At 52.9% G+C, this 13,589-nt stretch overlaps 2 protein-coding genes across 9 annotated transcripts; one reads left to right on the top strand and one right to left on the bottom strand.

Annotated features, from left to right (window-relative positions):
• Window positions 1-389: 389 nt before the first annotated feature.
• MXD3 (MAX dimerization protein 3) lies at window positions 390-13,496 on the top strand. 7 transcript variants are annotated; one of them, XM_072824007.1, is made up of 6 exons: window positions 390-5,462; window positions 5,745-5,850; window positions 6,246-6,342; window positions 6,471-6,743; window positions 8,940-9,123; window positions 12,911-13,463. In XM_072824007.1, the coding sequence occupies exons 1-6, from the start codon at window positions 5,393-5,395 to the stop codon at window positions 13,123-13,125; spliced, it is 945 nt and encodes a 314-aa protein (XP_072680108.1). In that variant the 5' UTR covers window positions 390-5,392; the 3' UTR covers window positions 13,126-13,463. The 7 variants fall into 7 exon arrangements, with proteins under 7 accessions (XP_072680108.1, XP_072680109.1, XP_072680113.1 ...); XM_072824008.1 differs by lacking the exon at window positions 12,911-13,463 and adding an exon at window positions 9,195-9,706; XM_072824012.1 differs by lacking the exons at window positions 6,246-6,342; window positions 12,911-13,463 and adding an exon at window positions 9,195-9,706 and having other exon boundaries at window positions 6,471-6,500; window positions 6,629-6,743.
• PRELID1 (PRELI domain containing 1) lies at window positions 9,973-13,542 on the bottom strand. 2 transcript variants are annotated; one of them, XM_072824015.1, is made up of 5 exons: window positions 13,246-13,532; window positions 12,474-12,699; window positions 10,926-11,039; window positions 10,723-10,801; window positions 9,973-10,515 (listed from the first exon to the last, which is right to left on the bottom strand). In XM_072824015.1, the coding sequence occupies exons 1-5, from the start codon at window positions 13,335-13,337 to the stop codon at window positions 10,367-10,369; spliced, it is 660 nt and encodes a 219-aa protein (XP_072680116.1). In that variant the 5' UTR covers window positions 13,338-13,532; the 3' UTR covers window positions 9,973-10,366. The 2 variants fall into 2 exon arrangements, with proteins under 2 accessions (XP_072680116.1, XP_072680117.1); XM_072824016.1 differs by lacking the exon at window positions 10,926-11,039 and having other exon boundaries at window positions 13,246-13,542.
• Between the last annotated feature and the right edge of the window lie 47 nt (window positions 13,543-13,589).

The following is a 13,589-nucleotide window of genomic DNA, read 5'->3' on the forward strand; positions in this document are numbered from 1 at the left end:
AAAAAAACCAGGAAGTAACACAGATGGAGAAAGCTTGAGAAAGCATTGGGTTTACCTCACCGTCAGCTAATTTCCTTTTTTTTTTATTTTTTATAAATTAATTAATTTGAGAGAGAGCACAAGTGAGCACACACATGGTGGGGAAGCCAGGCACAGGGAGAGGAAGAGAAACAATCTAGCAAACTCCCTGCTGAACAAGGAGTCCCAGCGTGGGACTCATCCCACAACCTTGAGATCATGACCTGAGCCGAAATCAAGAGTCTAACGCTTAACTGACTCAGCCATCCAGGTGCCCCAATGTAAGCTGAATAGCTCTGCTCCACTTTATCATAAGATACAAAGGGGGAAATGAAAAATTAGGAAAAAATATGAATATGTACTAGCTTTTTTTTTTTTTTTTTAATTTTTATTTATTTATGATAGTCACAGAGAGAGAGAGAGAGAGGCAGAGACACAGGCAGAGGGAGAAGCAGGCTCCATGCACCGGGAGCCCGACGTGGGATTCGATCCTGGGTCTCCAGGATCGCGCCCTGGGCCAAAGGCAGGCGCCAAACCGCTGCGCCACCCAGGGATCCCTGTACTAGCTTTATAAGCTTTATATTAGTTGTTTCTTTAAATCTATCCCTACTTCCACATTGGCCCCTCCAAATGTTTGGGAATATGATTATTTTGCTGTAAGAGTCTTGGCCAAAGGTAGTGGTGGTGGCATTTAACTTCGCTGCAAAAGAAGTTTCTGTCTTCTGCCCTCAGCTCTTGGAAGATGAGCTTTGTTTGCCCAGAGGCCTTGGGCTAGCCAGCAAATAATGTGATTTAAGGTGGGGCTTTAGGTCCCATGGTATCAGTCCAGTGGAGACTTGACATCAACCACATGAGTGCTCAATCATGCCCATGTAATAGAGCCCCAAAAATGGAGTACTGAGTCTTGGAAAAGCCTCCCTAGTACACAGTACTCTGTGCATTGTCACACATTGGTACTGGGAAAGTCACACGACCTAAATGGATGGGGAGAGAGTGACAGGCCTGCATCTCCTAGTTCCCAGACTCATAAGCTCCTTTCCTTGGCCAATCTTAATCTGTATCCTTTCCCTGTAATAAACTATAATACTACACACTATGTATGCAGGGAGTATTGTAGCTGTGAGTGGATTTTGTGAGTCCTAGCAAATCATACCCAGCAGTTGTTTTAGGAATTCCCTTGCGGTTGGTATAAGAGGTGACTGTGTTCACTTTACTGTACAGTTGGCTAAATTCCTTAGAAAACTTTACTCAAGAGGAATCCAAATCATAAGCCCTTTGCTCTAACTGCTAGATAGGTAAGGACTTGCTTGGTCTCTTAGGAAAATGAATGAAACAAACACACACACACACACACACACACGCACACATACTTTGATATAGTTATATTCTTTTTGCTCTTAGGGTCTACAATCAAAAATTATAAAGCACATTTTCTTTCTTTCATGTCTTACAATCAGGAGAACAGATAGTCAGTAGATGTTCCAGGAGCGTCTGGGTGGCTCAGTCACTTAAGCACCTGGCTCTTGGTTTTGGCTCAGGTCATGATCTCATGGGTTGTAGGATAGAGCCCCACATCAGGCTTTCCGCTCAGTGAGGAGTCTGCTTAAGATTATCTCTCTCCTGCCCCTTTTGCCCTTCCCCTTGCTGGCACTCTCCCTCTCTCAAATAAATATTTTTAAAAAAAATAGAATTTCCACAGAAAAGCCTCAAGTTACTGGAATTAGCAGATATGGACATAAACTGTTATAAATATATAACAAGTAACGGGGAAAGAATAATAACTGGAAGAGGGAAGGGATATAATGAGTATTTTTCAAAAATTATTGTCTATCCGGAACCTTAGAATGTGACCTAATTTGGAAATAGAGTCTTTACAGATGTAATTACCTGTTATAATTACCTGTTACAGATGTAACTTACCTGTTAAAATGACGTCCTAATATTGGGCCCTAATTCAGTGACTGGTGTCCTTATAAGAAAGGGGAATTTGGGCGTGCCTGTGTGGCTCAGTAGTTGAGTGTCTGCCTTTGGCTTGGGTTGTAATCCCAGGATCCTGGGATCGAGTCCTGCATTGGGCTTCTCCTAGGATAGCCTGCTTCTCCCTCTGCCTATGTCTCTGTTCTCTCTGTGTGTCTCTCATGAATGAATAAATAAATAAAATCTTACAAAAGAAAAATAAAGGGAAATTTGGACCCAGAGAGACACAGGGGGAAAGGGCTTGTGAATATAGAAGTAGAGATTTAAGTGATACATCTACAAGCTGAGGAATACCAAGGATTGCTGGCAGCCACCAGAAGTGCAGAGAGAGGCCTGGAACAGATTGTCCCACCAAACTGCCAGGCGGAAGTAACCCTGCTAAGCCCTGATTTTGGACTCTTGCCCTCCAGAGCTGTTAGAGACTACATTTCTGTTGTTTTAAGCCATTCATTTTATAGTACTTTGTTATGGCCCTAGGAAAACAATACATGAGGTAATGAGATATTCTGGGATATGGATAGAAAACTTTAAAAAGGACCAAATGGAAATTCTAGATTTGAAAAATAAGATGGCTAAAATAAAAACCACACTGGATGGGCTAAACACCAAATTGGACTTCACAGAAGAAAGAATAAGTGAATCTGAAGACAAATAGGCCTTATCCACACTGAAGCAGACAGATTGAAAAAAAAAAAAACCTGAAAACATTAACAACATCACTTTGCATTGATATATTCTGACTGAGGATATATGACATTGGGATCAGAGTAAGAGGAGAAAGAAAAAGGGCAGGAAAAAATATTTGAAGAAATAAAGACTGAAAAACTTTCCAGAAGCTCACAACATTCTAAGTAAGACAAATACCGAGAAATCACAGCCAGGCATATCATAGGCAACAGCTGGAAACCAAAGATAAAAAGGAAACTTACAAGTGGAGGAAGAAGACAAATCCTCTCCCATCCTCCACCTCCCCCCCACCCCCCCCACCCCCGTTTCTGGGAAGTGTTGCTTCCTGTCCCCCTGGCTGGTGGCTGGGACCCATCTATGTAGGAGGCTTGGAGGCCAGGTGGGCCTCAGTCTTGTACCCACTGGGGCTCTGAGGACAGAGTCCACTTCTCAGTGGGGTCACTCTGGTGCTCTTACAGCCGTGCTCTCACTTTCACAACTTCAGTCGGAGGTCACTAGCTCTTCAAGTGTGTTTTGCTCCCCTCTGCTGCTGGGAACCCTCCTCCTTCAGAACCCCTCCCACCATCTCCCTCTCCCCCACCCCCCAGGGCTGGGCCTCCTGGGTCGCCTGTGTCTGAATAGTAGGTTTGCACCTGTGCTGTGTGGGTGCTGACTTCAGTGAAATGAAATTGGGAATTCATCCACAAGCCTTGTGACGGCCTTTCTTCAGACATAGCTGACGGTGGATGGAGGCTTGGAGGACCAGTCAGCCTCTTGTGGGCCTTGTCAGCATCTCTGGCACCATCCCACACTGCGTTCTTTGCTTGCCGTATGCCAGCCACAGTGGCCTTTGGGTCTGTGTACATTCTTTTCATCCTCCGGCCTTTGCACCTGTTGTTCCTGTGTCTGCAGTTTCCCTGCAGACCTCCTGTACAGAGAGATTGATTACCCATTCATCGTCTTCCCCAAAAACATTCTCTGACCTCCCTGATTAGGACAAATGCTCCTTAGGACTTGCCTTCATGCTGTGTCTTTTCCTGTGAGTGTCTGGCACAACTGTCACTCCGTTTTGTGATAACTGTGTCCATCCTTGCCCCCCTTGCCTGTGAGCTCTGCAAAGGCAGGAACCCTTTCTGGTTTTGCCCATTTTGTATTCTCCAGTCCTGGGCACAGAGCCTGGGGTCCATTAACTGCTCTGCTAATATCTTGTGAGTGAATGGATGGATGGGTGCATAGGTGGACAGTTGTAGGCAGCAGTTTGGCTGAGCATGTCAGCAGTTCCTCTGGGAGTGACTCAGAGAAACTCAAAGGTTTTTCTCCTGAGGACTGACTGCCATGTATCATGTGTTTCCCAGGAGTATCTCTTAATACAGAATCTAGTTCCTCTTAGCCATTTCACACTCAGCACCAGTCTGGCTATAGTGCAGCACCCTGTAACAGGTGCTTTCATCTTCCTGCCTCCACCCGGGTGTGGCCACATCTGCTCCTGCTGCTCCTAGAGGTCAGTGTATCGACTCCCTTTGGGAGGCTAAAAAGTCATGTTAAAGAAGTGTTCCTGGACTCAGGCAACCAGGGGTTCTGTGGGAGGAAGAAACCTCTGTTTGGTTACACCAGCCTCAGAAGTCAATAGCTGCAACGTACTGGGCATGGATGGGCAAGAGCTCTGATATTGCGACAGTGCTGTCGTCACAGGGCTTCCTGAACATACAGGAGGGAGGTCACTTCCGAGTCACACAGCTGAGAAGCAGCGGGGGCAGGAGAGGAACCTAACTCTTTGGGCTCAAGAACTTAGGGCTCCCTTGAAAGCTAGTTCGCTTGTTTCCAGAGTGTGGCCTGGCTTGGGAAATTGGTGCCCTATTGACAGTTTCGTAGCAACAGTAGCTTCCCTGCTGATGAGGAGGAGCCAGGAGACCATTCCCCTTCGCCACAATAGGAAGCTGAGGGTGGGGGACTTAACGGGGGCAGATGGTAAGCCGGCTAGGGCACAGACCCTCGAGCATAGGAGCAGATCTGTGCCCCTTCCCCTGGCGCCTGCGCACTGCAGCTCCGTTCCCCGCCCAACCCCGCCCGGATGGCCCGGGTTTTCAAATTTGAAACCTGCTCCTTTTCCCGCCTGAATGTGTGGACCAGCAGAGGGAGAGGGCGGGGCCGCACGCGGCCAATAGTGCCCCGGAAGCTCCCCGGCCCCGCCCCGCAGGTGACGCCAGCGAGCCCCAGGAGGCAGCCGGCAAATGGGCGAGGGTGCCCGCCGGCCCCGCCCCTGCGGCGCCCACGTGCAGCAGCTAAGACCATGGGCCGCTGGAGACCCTGGGCTCCCGGAGTACCATTCTAGGTGCAGAGCCTTCGCTGTCAGCTTGGGGCTGGAAACCGAGGCCCTGAGATACCTAAGCAGGCCCTAAGCAGTCGGTGCGGGGTCGCTGGGCGAAATGGGCAAGACGCAGCCCCTTTCAGCCCGGGGGTTCACTCGTAAGGCGGGGGCCGGAATCGGCGCCCCTCGCAGTCCCGGCAGTCTGAGGAGAAGGGCGGGCTCGGAGAGGTGGTCGGCTGCTCCTCGGCCCCTTCCTAGGGGGCGGGGTCCAGAGCTGGGCGGTCCCGGGGGCGGGGTGTCCCAGGGGCGGGGCCGGCCCCTGTGTTTGTTGCACCGTGTCAGTTACATTGTAACAAAAGTGGTGCAGCCGCTTCGCTCTTCGGGCCAGCACCCTAGGCCCACCCGCCGCCACCCGTCGCCGACATGGAACCCGTGGCCAGCAATATCCAGGTGCTGCTGCAGGCGGCCGAGTTCCTAGAGCGCCGCGAGAGAGGTGAGGAAGAACTCCTGGCCAGACTCCAGGCGGCAGCCTCGCTGCCACAGGCCTGGGTCGGACTTGGCTCCCTACAAGAAGGATGCTTGCCTGGCTTTAGACAGTAGCCCCGGGGGCACCCCGCCCTCAACTTGGGGGTGGGGGAGGGGTCCACGGGCAGTCAGACTGGGAGGGGTTGGGGAAACGGCCCTGGCGCCAAAAGCCCTTCCCTGACCGGGCCTTGCTGGGGGCGCCTGCTGGAAGCAGACCCAGCCTGAAGCGGGCCGGGGCTCTCTCCGGCAGAAGCCGAGCACGGCTACGCGTCCCTGTACCCGCACCGCAGTCCAGGCCCAGTCTACCGGAGGAGGAAGCGATCGCCCCAAGCTTCTGGCGCGCTGGACAGTGGGCGGTGAGGAGGGCTGGGGACGGTGGGGAGCAGAGGGGGGATGGGTGCCATCCTTCATGGGGCTTCACCTTTGCCCACTTCCTCCTTGTTGCTTGCATCTTCTGGGCCACGTCCTCTGCTCTGGAGGCAATTCAGACCCCTCCTGCCATCTCTTCACTCCCCTCTGTTCATTCAGGGACTACTTGAGCACCCCTGATGTGTCAAACTATAAACAAGAGACTTTAGGGTCCTCCTTCCACTCACACATCTCCACTCGATTCCCCCACCACCCCCGCAGGCTTCTTCTCTTTTCTCAACCCTTTGCACATGCTATCCCTTCCAATTTTAATGCCTCTCCCTCCACTAACCCACCTAGGGTAGCATGTTTCTGGTTCAGGTCAACTGTCACCTCTGTCTAGGAAGCCCTTCCTTTGGACCCCACAACCACCAGAGCAGGCCTCCCAGCATTTGGCCCCAGCATGTCTCTGCCTCTGCCTGCGGACCCCAGTGCTCAAGGCAAGGCTGACAAAGTCACACTAGGCTGGTTTGGGACCACGTCTATAGTGGATCTTAAGCCCCTGGGACTTTTGAGGGTGTAGGTAGTAGCCGACGTACCCTTACCCCATCCTCCCTGGCATTGGCAGGTCTGTGCACAACGAGCTGGAGAAACGCAGGTGAGTCGTAGCTTTGCCCTGACAGCACTGGGCCCAGGAACCAACCCTCTATGGCCTTTCCTCCCCCTGCTGTCCCTCTGGCCTGCCAGGCTGGGCTGGCACTGCCCTCCAGATCCCTCCTCCCACAGGAGGGCCCAGCTGAAGCGGTGCCTGGAGCAGCTAAAACAACAGATGCCGTTGGGGGCTGACTGTGCCCGCTCTACCACACTGAGCCTTCTGCGCTGGGCCAGGGTGCATATCCAGGTAAGGAGCTTACCCCCTGCCCTGGGACCAACCTGCCAGACCTTGTGGGAGAGACCATAGAGAAGGGCTGAGTGTGGAACTGGGCAGAGAGGCCTGAGGTCAGAGCCCAACTGTGTGACGCGGTACAGTTCTCTGTGCTTTTTCTCATATGTGTTAAGTAGGAAGAAAAGCAGAAAATAACTCAAGAGGATTGCTCTGAGGATTAAGTGAGTTTGTCCAATAAACGGTCATGGTTATTACAACTATTATCACTTCAGTCCTGAGGCAGGTTACTCAGCCTCTCTGGACTTGATTTCCCCCTCCGTACAGAGGGGCATGGCTGTTGGAAATACTCTGATGTGTCATGTGCCAGGGTCCCTAGGACAGCAGAGGTTTTTACTTTCCCTCTCCCACCCTTCCAAGGCCTCCTGTTCTGAGCCATCTATTCTGATGCCATTTTGGGAGGCAGTTCCAGGCAAGCAGAGGGACACAGGAAGCCAGTCCCCCCTCTTCCAGCACCCTCCTGCTGCCTGGGCTAAGCTCAGCGCTCCCTGGTGGGCAGGAGTGGGTGTGTGGACTCAAGCCCTGGCAGCTCCAGGTGGTACAGAAGTGGCCTGGGAAACCATAGAGGCCTTTTCCTGCCCTCCTGGCCCTTTTCACAGAGGAAGATTTGGGGGCACAGCCAGGCCAAGGACCGAGCAGTACAGCTAACGAGAGACAGAGTCATAATCCTGGCCCAAGTCCCCCTGACTTAAAGTTTCCTTCAAGTGTTTATTGAGCACCTGTTCTAGGCACCAGGGGCTGTGGTAGACACAGATCCAGGTGCTATGCAGCAAATAAATCATGGTTCAGAGACTGTCAGCACTGCCCCATAGTGCCCATGTCTCCTTATTGTGCTGAAGAATGCCCTGGCCTGGTAGCAGGCCCATTTCTCACACGAAGCTTGCCTGGTCAGGTTCTTGGGACGTGTACCCCTCAGGTGCTGGCTGGCCCGCGGGGCAGGACCTGGCGATTGCTCCTTCCTTGAAGCCCTATCACCCCTCTTCTGGACTCCCTGGCCTCCTGTTTTGCCTCCTTGGGGCTCTCCTCCACCTTGCCCTAGAATGTTCTTTGCGGACATAGATCTGTCCAGGTCTGTCTCCTTCCCATGGCTCCTGACAGGACAGTCTCCACTCCTTACTTCCTGTGAAACTATAGGCCCTTTACAACTCAGGTCTTGCCACTGGTCTGCTCTTGGTCTCCTATCTCCCCATGCGCCACCAGAAAAGCTGAATTCCCCATGATCTTCCCAGTTTCCTTCTGCTTGTTTTTTTTTTTTTTTTAATTTAAATTCAGTTTGCCAACAGAATATAACACCCAGTGCTCATCCCATCATGTGCCCTCCTTAGTGCTCTTTACCCAGTCACCCTGTCCCCCTACCCTCTTCCCCTTCTGCAACCCTCTTTCCCAGCGTTAGGAGTGGATGCTGCTTCTTGCTTCACCTTTGCCTAGACAGCTTACTCATCCTTCTATACCCAGTAGGAATGTTCCCTTGCCCAGTTCTCTCCTTGTTGACTGAATGCAGGCTTCTGCCCACCAAGGGCTCTGGTGGGAGAACCCTTGGTCCTCCAGTCCCTGGACCCCAGCTTGAAAGGGATTAATATTGAAGCTATAGGGATCCTGGGGGGGTCCTGACAAGGAGTTACAAACTGGTAGCCTTTGTTTGTTCTATAGTTTTCTAAAAATTTTAATTAGTTGGCAGCACTTAAAAGGCCATTTGACATGAAAAAGCCTGACTTTCCAGCCTCTCTTACAGAAATTGGGAAATCTGGCAGCACCAGACCTGTTTGCATATGGCTATAACTGGCTAGAACACAGTGGTAGCCACCTTCTTGAGCTGTAGTGCCCACTCGCCATTGAGCCAGTCCTCCCCAGTCTCTGCTGCTTGCAGCCAGACTCCTGTTGCTTGACTAGGCCCTGAGGGCCTTTGAGATTGTGCTTTCCCCAACTCCTCAACATGGGAAGCTCACAGGCTATTTACATAGGACCAACCAGAGCAAAGGAGAGCTGGCTCCCTGGAGGATGTGAGAGTAACCCTCTGGGGCCCAGATCTAATAAGCCCCCACTGTGTGGAGCAGGCAGTCACCAAGTGGCCATAGCCCATTGTTGAGTGGTGTGGGGGTGAGGCCTGCACCCTCGGCAGCTGACCCCAGGCCCTTGTTCCCTTGGGACCTGCAGAAGCTGGAGGAGCAGGAGCAGCAGGCGCGGCGGCTCAAGGAGAAGCTGCGTAGCAAGCAGCAGAGCCTGCAGCGGCAGCTGGAGTGGCTCCGGGGGCTGGCAGGGCCGGGTGAGAGGGAGCGGCCGCGGGCAGACAGCCTGGACTCTTCAGGCCTCTCCTCCGAGCGCTCAGACTCAGACCAAGGTGAGTGCCCGAAGCCAAGGGGTGGCGTGGGCTGAGTGGGCCAGGTCTCCTGATGGACCCTCCCTGTGCAGAGGAGGTGGAGGTGGACGTGGAGAGCCTGGTGTTCGGGGGCGAGGCTGAGCTGCTGCGCGGCTTCAGTGCGGGCCAGGAGCACAGCTACTCACACAGCAGCAGCACCTGGCTATGACCTTCACCGCTCCGGAGCGGGCCTCTACCCGCAGACTGTCCTCTGCTCTGCCAGGCAGGAGCCCTCCCCAAGCCTCCAGGGCTGCTCGGAGTCACCTCCTGTTGGAATGAACTAAAAGGACCTTTAGGTGGGAATAGGTGCCTGCCCCCCCACCCTGCCGCTGGCTGTCGGCAGTCCCTCCCGGTGGGGGGGTGCCTGGGCTTCCCCTGAGCCCTGCAGGGCAGGCAGCTTGGTCTGGGCCATCCTTCCAGGCCCTCTTTGTAGCACTTAGCTCCACTATCCCCAAGTGGGGCGGGGTGGGAAGCTTCTTAAGCCCTCACATTCCTTCCTAGAGAAGGCATCCTGGCCTTTGTCCCAGATACTATACAGTATTTTCATTAAAAGCCTCTTTACTAACTTCCTGTCCATGGTCTTGCCTGATAAAAATGGGGAACTCCCAGCCACAAACTGGAAAAGAGGAAATGAGATCAGTAGCCATCACCAACACTGCACTGTACCAGGCAGTGGCCCTTTAATCCCTACAGCTGGGAGCTGGCTGTCTGGCCCCATTTCACGCGAGGCACTGAGGCTGAGTAAGCTAATAACTTGCCTGAGGCCCAAAGCCAGGACAGTGTGGAGTCAAGATTCTAGCTAAAGCTTTCTGACTCCAGAGCTAGGGCTGATTGAATCCAAAAAATATTTATTGAGTGCCTGTTATGTGCTAGATAATGTTCCAGGTACTTGGGACATAGCAGAGAACATGACCAAGGGCCCTGCCCTCACGGAGCTTACAGACTAGCATTTGTCATCCCCACACCTGCATGTAGTCTGTGACCCTGAGCAGGCCAACACTCTGTGCCTGCTTTTGGCTGCTCAACGTGGGAACAGGCAGGCCCGGCTCAGAGGACAATGTGCCTGCTACACCATGAAGGCCAAACAAGACACCCGCCCCCAACCCACCACCCAGACAGTAGAAAGGGCTGGAAGTGGACTTTTAATAATAAAGTACAAGGGGAAAAAGGCAGAGAGAATTGGGCCGGGTGGTCAGGTGTCCTACCGCACCAGGGCCTGGGCTAGCTACACAAAGTGCTGCTGCTGCTGCTGCTGCTTGGTGGCGGCCTTGCTGGCAAGGTCCTTGGCCTTCTCTGTAGCTGCCAGTGCCGTCTCCTTTGCCTTCTCCTTGGCTTCCTTGGCTGTCTCAACAAGGGTTTTGGAAGGGGCCTCACCTGCAGCAAAGGGCAGGGGCCAGCTTCAGAAGACACCAGAGACCTACCTCAACAACCCCTCCACGACATCCATTCACCCTCTTTGGGCCAGGGTACAGATGAGGGGTCCCAGGCTTAGAGTGGGATGGTAAAACAGCCACAGATTCCACGTCAGTCATGGCTGCTAGGACCAGACCCCAGCCTCTCTTTGTGCCCAGAGCCCCTCACCTTGCAGCTTGGCCAAGATGTATTCAAAGCCCTTCATTGTCTTGGTCACGTTGCTTTTGAACCGGGCAAGACCAAATTCCTACCAAAAAAAAAAGGGGATGGTGGTGGGATGGGTTCTGAGCTTTCCACTGATCCCTAGAGTCCAGCCTTCATGCCAAGTGCCCAGGCCCCCAAAGCTCTGGCACCCTCACAATGCTGCTCACCTGGACAGCTCTGGAGACACCAAATAAGCTAGAGGAGACCCAGGCTTCCCGGCGGATTTCGGTCCAGCCACTGTTATCAGAGTTCACACAGTAAACACATCGTTCCTCCACCACCTGTGCAGGGAGTCAGGCCAACCACAATCGTGTGGGAGTCTTTCACTTTACCAACTTGCACATAAATTTGATTCCCTGCCTCTTTGTCACAGGGTGAGGCAAGAAAACGAAAATCCACTTCTTTCCCTTACTGTATTCCCAACCTGCATTTCAGGAAGAGAGCAATAACATAAAGGCCATTCTGCTCTCTAAAACCTCTCTTCTGACCCTTTAAATTAAAAGGCATATAAACCTGAAATCAGTAGAATATGTGCCGGTTCCCTCCTGACCTTGGATTTTGTTTGGTAGATTTATGTGCAGTGCCTTTAGCCTGCCTTCTGCTCACTGCAGCTCTTGAGCTCCCCAGCGGTAGAAACAGAAATGGAAGCCTGGCAAACGTCACAGCTTTCGTGATGTCATAAGTGAACCAGTACTTCCAAGAGGAGCACTTAAAAGATCTGGCTCACAGCAAGGCCACTATCTTCATAATTTATAAAAACACAGATTATGCCCTCAGGGCAGTCAGCTGTAAAGCCTTCAGAAAATTCTGGGGCAGAACATCAAGGTGCCAGCTCACTCCATGACCTTGTGTGACACTTCCCCTCTCTCAACCTCACTTCCCTCTTTGCACAATAGAGAGCAATACCTACCTCCCAGAGTCACTGTGAAGATTAGCTGAGAGAGTGAGAGTTCCCTGAAAGCTTTTAGAATATATTCATATGTGAGAAGATACTGTAGGATGTTCCTTTAAACATGGGTTCTCACGTTTTGAAATCAAAAGGTATATGAGGGGATCCCTGGGTGGCTCAGTGGTTTGGCTCCTGCCTTCGGCCCAGGCGTGATCCTGGAGACCTGGGATCGAGTCCCGCATCGGGGTCCCTGCATCCTCCCTCTGCCTGTGTCTCTGCCTGTGTGTGTGTGTGTGTGTGTGTGTGTGTGTGTGTGTGTCTCATGAATAAATAAAATCTTAAAAAAAAAAAAAAAAAAAAAGAAGGTATATGAACCTCTCCCAAAATCTCAGGCAAAACCCCATTACATAAGACAGACAAAAGGTGGAACTCCTCTAATCCTCAGGAGGCAAGGGGCCCAGATTCTCTCCCCTCTGAGGCACAACCAAAGAAACTGCTTATGGCTTAATGGAGTCCTGTTTGAAAATCAGTGCCTCCCTTCCTTGGCATCACTTCTGTAGGCCCAAACTCTATGTGTGCCAGGTACAGTGAAGGTGCTCTGTATTTAGTGCCTGGAACAACTCTAAAACAAGTACCCCTCACCACAGTATAAAAGAGGTGAAAGGTCCAGAGACTCTGGCTGAAAAAAATCGTCTAGAGTTTACACTCTACAGCTGTCACTCCCCAGTAACCCAAATTTGCCTCAGACAACAAAAATTCTTTCATGACTCCCTAGTGACATATACCTGAAGCTACTTTTGGGGGACCAAGGGGAGGGCACTCTCACCATCAGCCGGGCGTGGTTGATGTTCCAGGTGAAGGTGGTCATGGTCTGGTTCTGTGGGTCCACAATAGAATCCTCCAGGATGTACACCGAGTGAGCAACATTGGCAGGAAAGAGTCGCTCCGCCCAGCGAGGCATCCTGTTGGTCTTGGTCAGGAGACGCCGGGACAGGAGTTTCTGGTCAGGGGTCACCTCCCGGTGCACTATGTCTTCCGTCAAGACATGTTTGCTGCAAGTATCAGAATGAAGCATGCATGCTGAAAGACCGCCTGTTGGGGTTCCCAGCCGGGGCCTCCCACCCCAGAACGGCCATGCCTTCCTCAAACTTGCATTGTTAAGTGGTATGGCCCAGACCTCAACTAGAGTCCGTTGCGCCTATCCGAGGGCAAATTCCAACTCCCGCCCTCTTGCTGACCCGACCTCATGATTTATTACACCAGTGGAGAACGCCACAGGCAGAAGCAGGCCAGCGCCAGGACTTCCAACCTCAGGATCCCTCCCAACTGCTGTGCCGCCGCCTCTTCCTGTCTCACCACTGCGAAATGAGAGAACCTTGGACTACAGCCTCAGGTGCACCACCGCTCAGGCCCAGCCTCTTCCCACTATCTTGCAGGCCTGGCCTGGCCGCTTCTCGAATAGGGTCTTCTTACCCTAAAGAAGATGGCCATGGTTCCGACGATCCCCTCTCTCCGACTCGATGTCGAGTCTCTCCTGGCCCTACACTTCCATCTCCAGACAGCGAGGGGGGAGGACTGCTCTTTTCAGGGCTACGTACCTATAGGGATTCGGGTACCGCTGCCAGAAGGCAGCGAACACTTGGTCCCAGGAACTCCGGAGCACGCTCTGGCCCAGGAAATACTTCACCATCGTCCCGGCCGGGGCGGGTTCAGCACCCGCGCAGCATCAGGGGTGCGAAGCCCGGGGGGGGCACGCAGAGGCCGGGCCGGGACTCGGCGCACACCCGCCAGACTCGCAGCTCAGTAACCACCACGCCGCGCCCAAGGAGCCGCCGCCGCCATGAGGAGCTGTCGGGCCGCGCGCAACTTCCGGCGCAGCCGAGCAGTACCGACCACTTCCGGCGCCCGGGCACGTGACCCCGCGGCCCCGCCCCCTCACCCT

This window comes from Canis lupus, chromosome 4 (genome assembly GCF_048164855.1).
Source record: "Canis lupus baileyi chromosome 4, mCanLup2.hap1, whole genome shotgun sequence".
NCBI classification, from domain to species: Eukaryota; Metazoa; Chordata; class Mammalia; order Carnivora; family Canidae; genus Canis; species Canis lupus.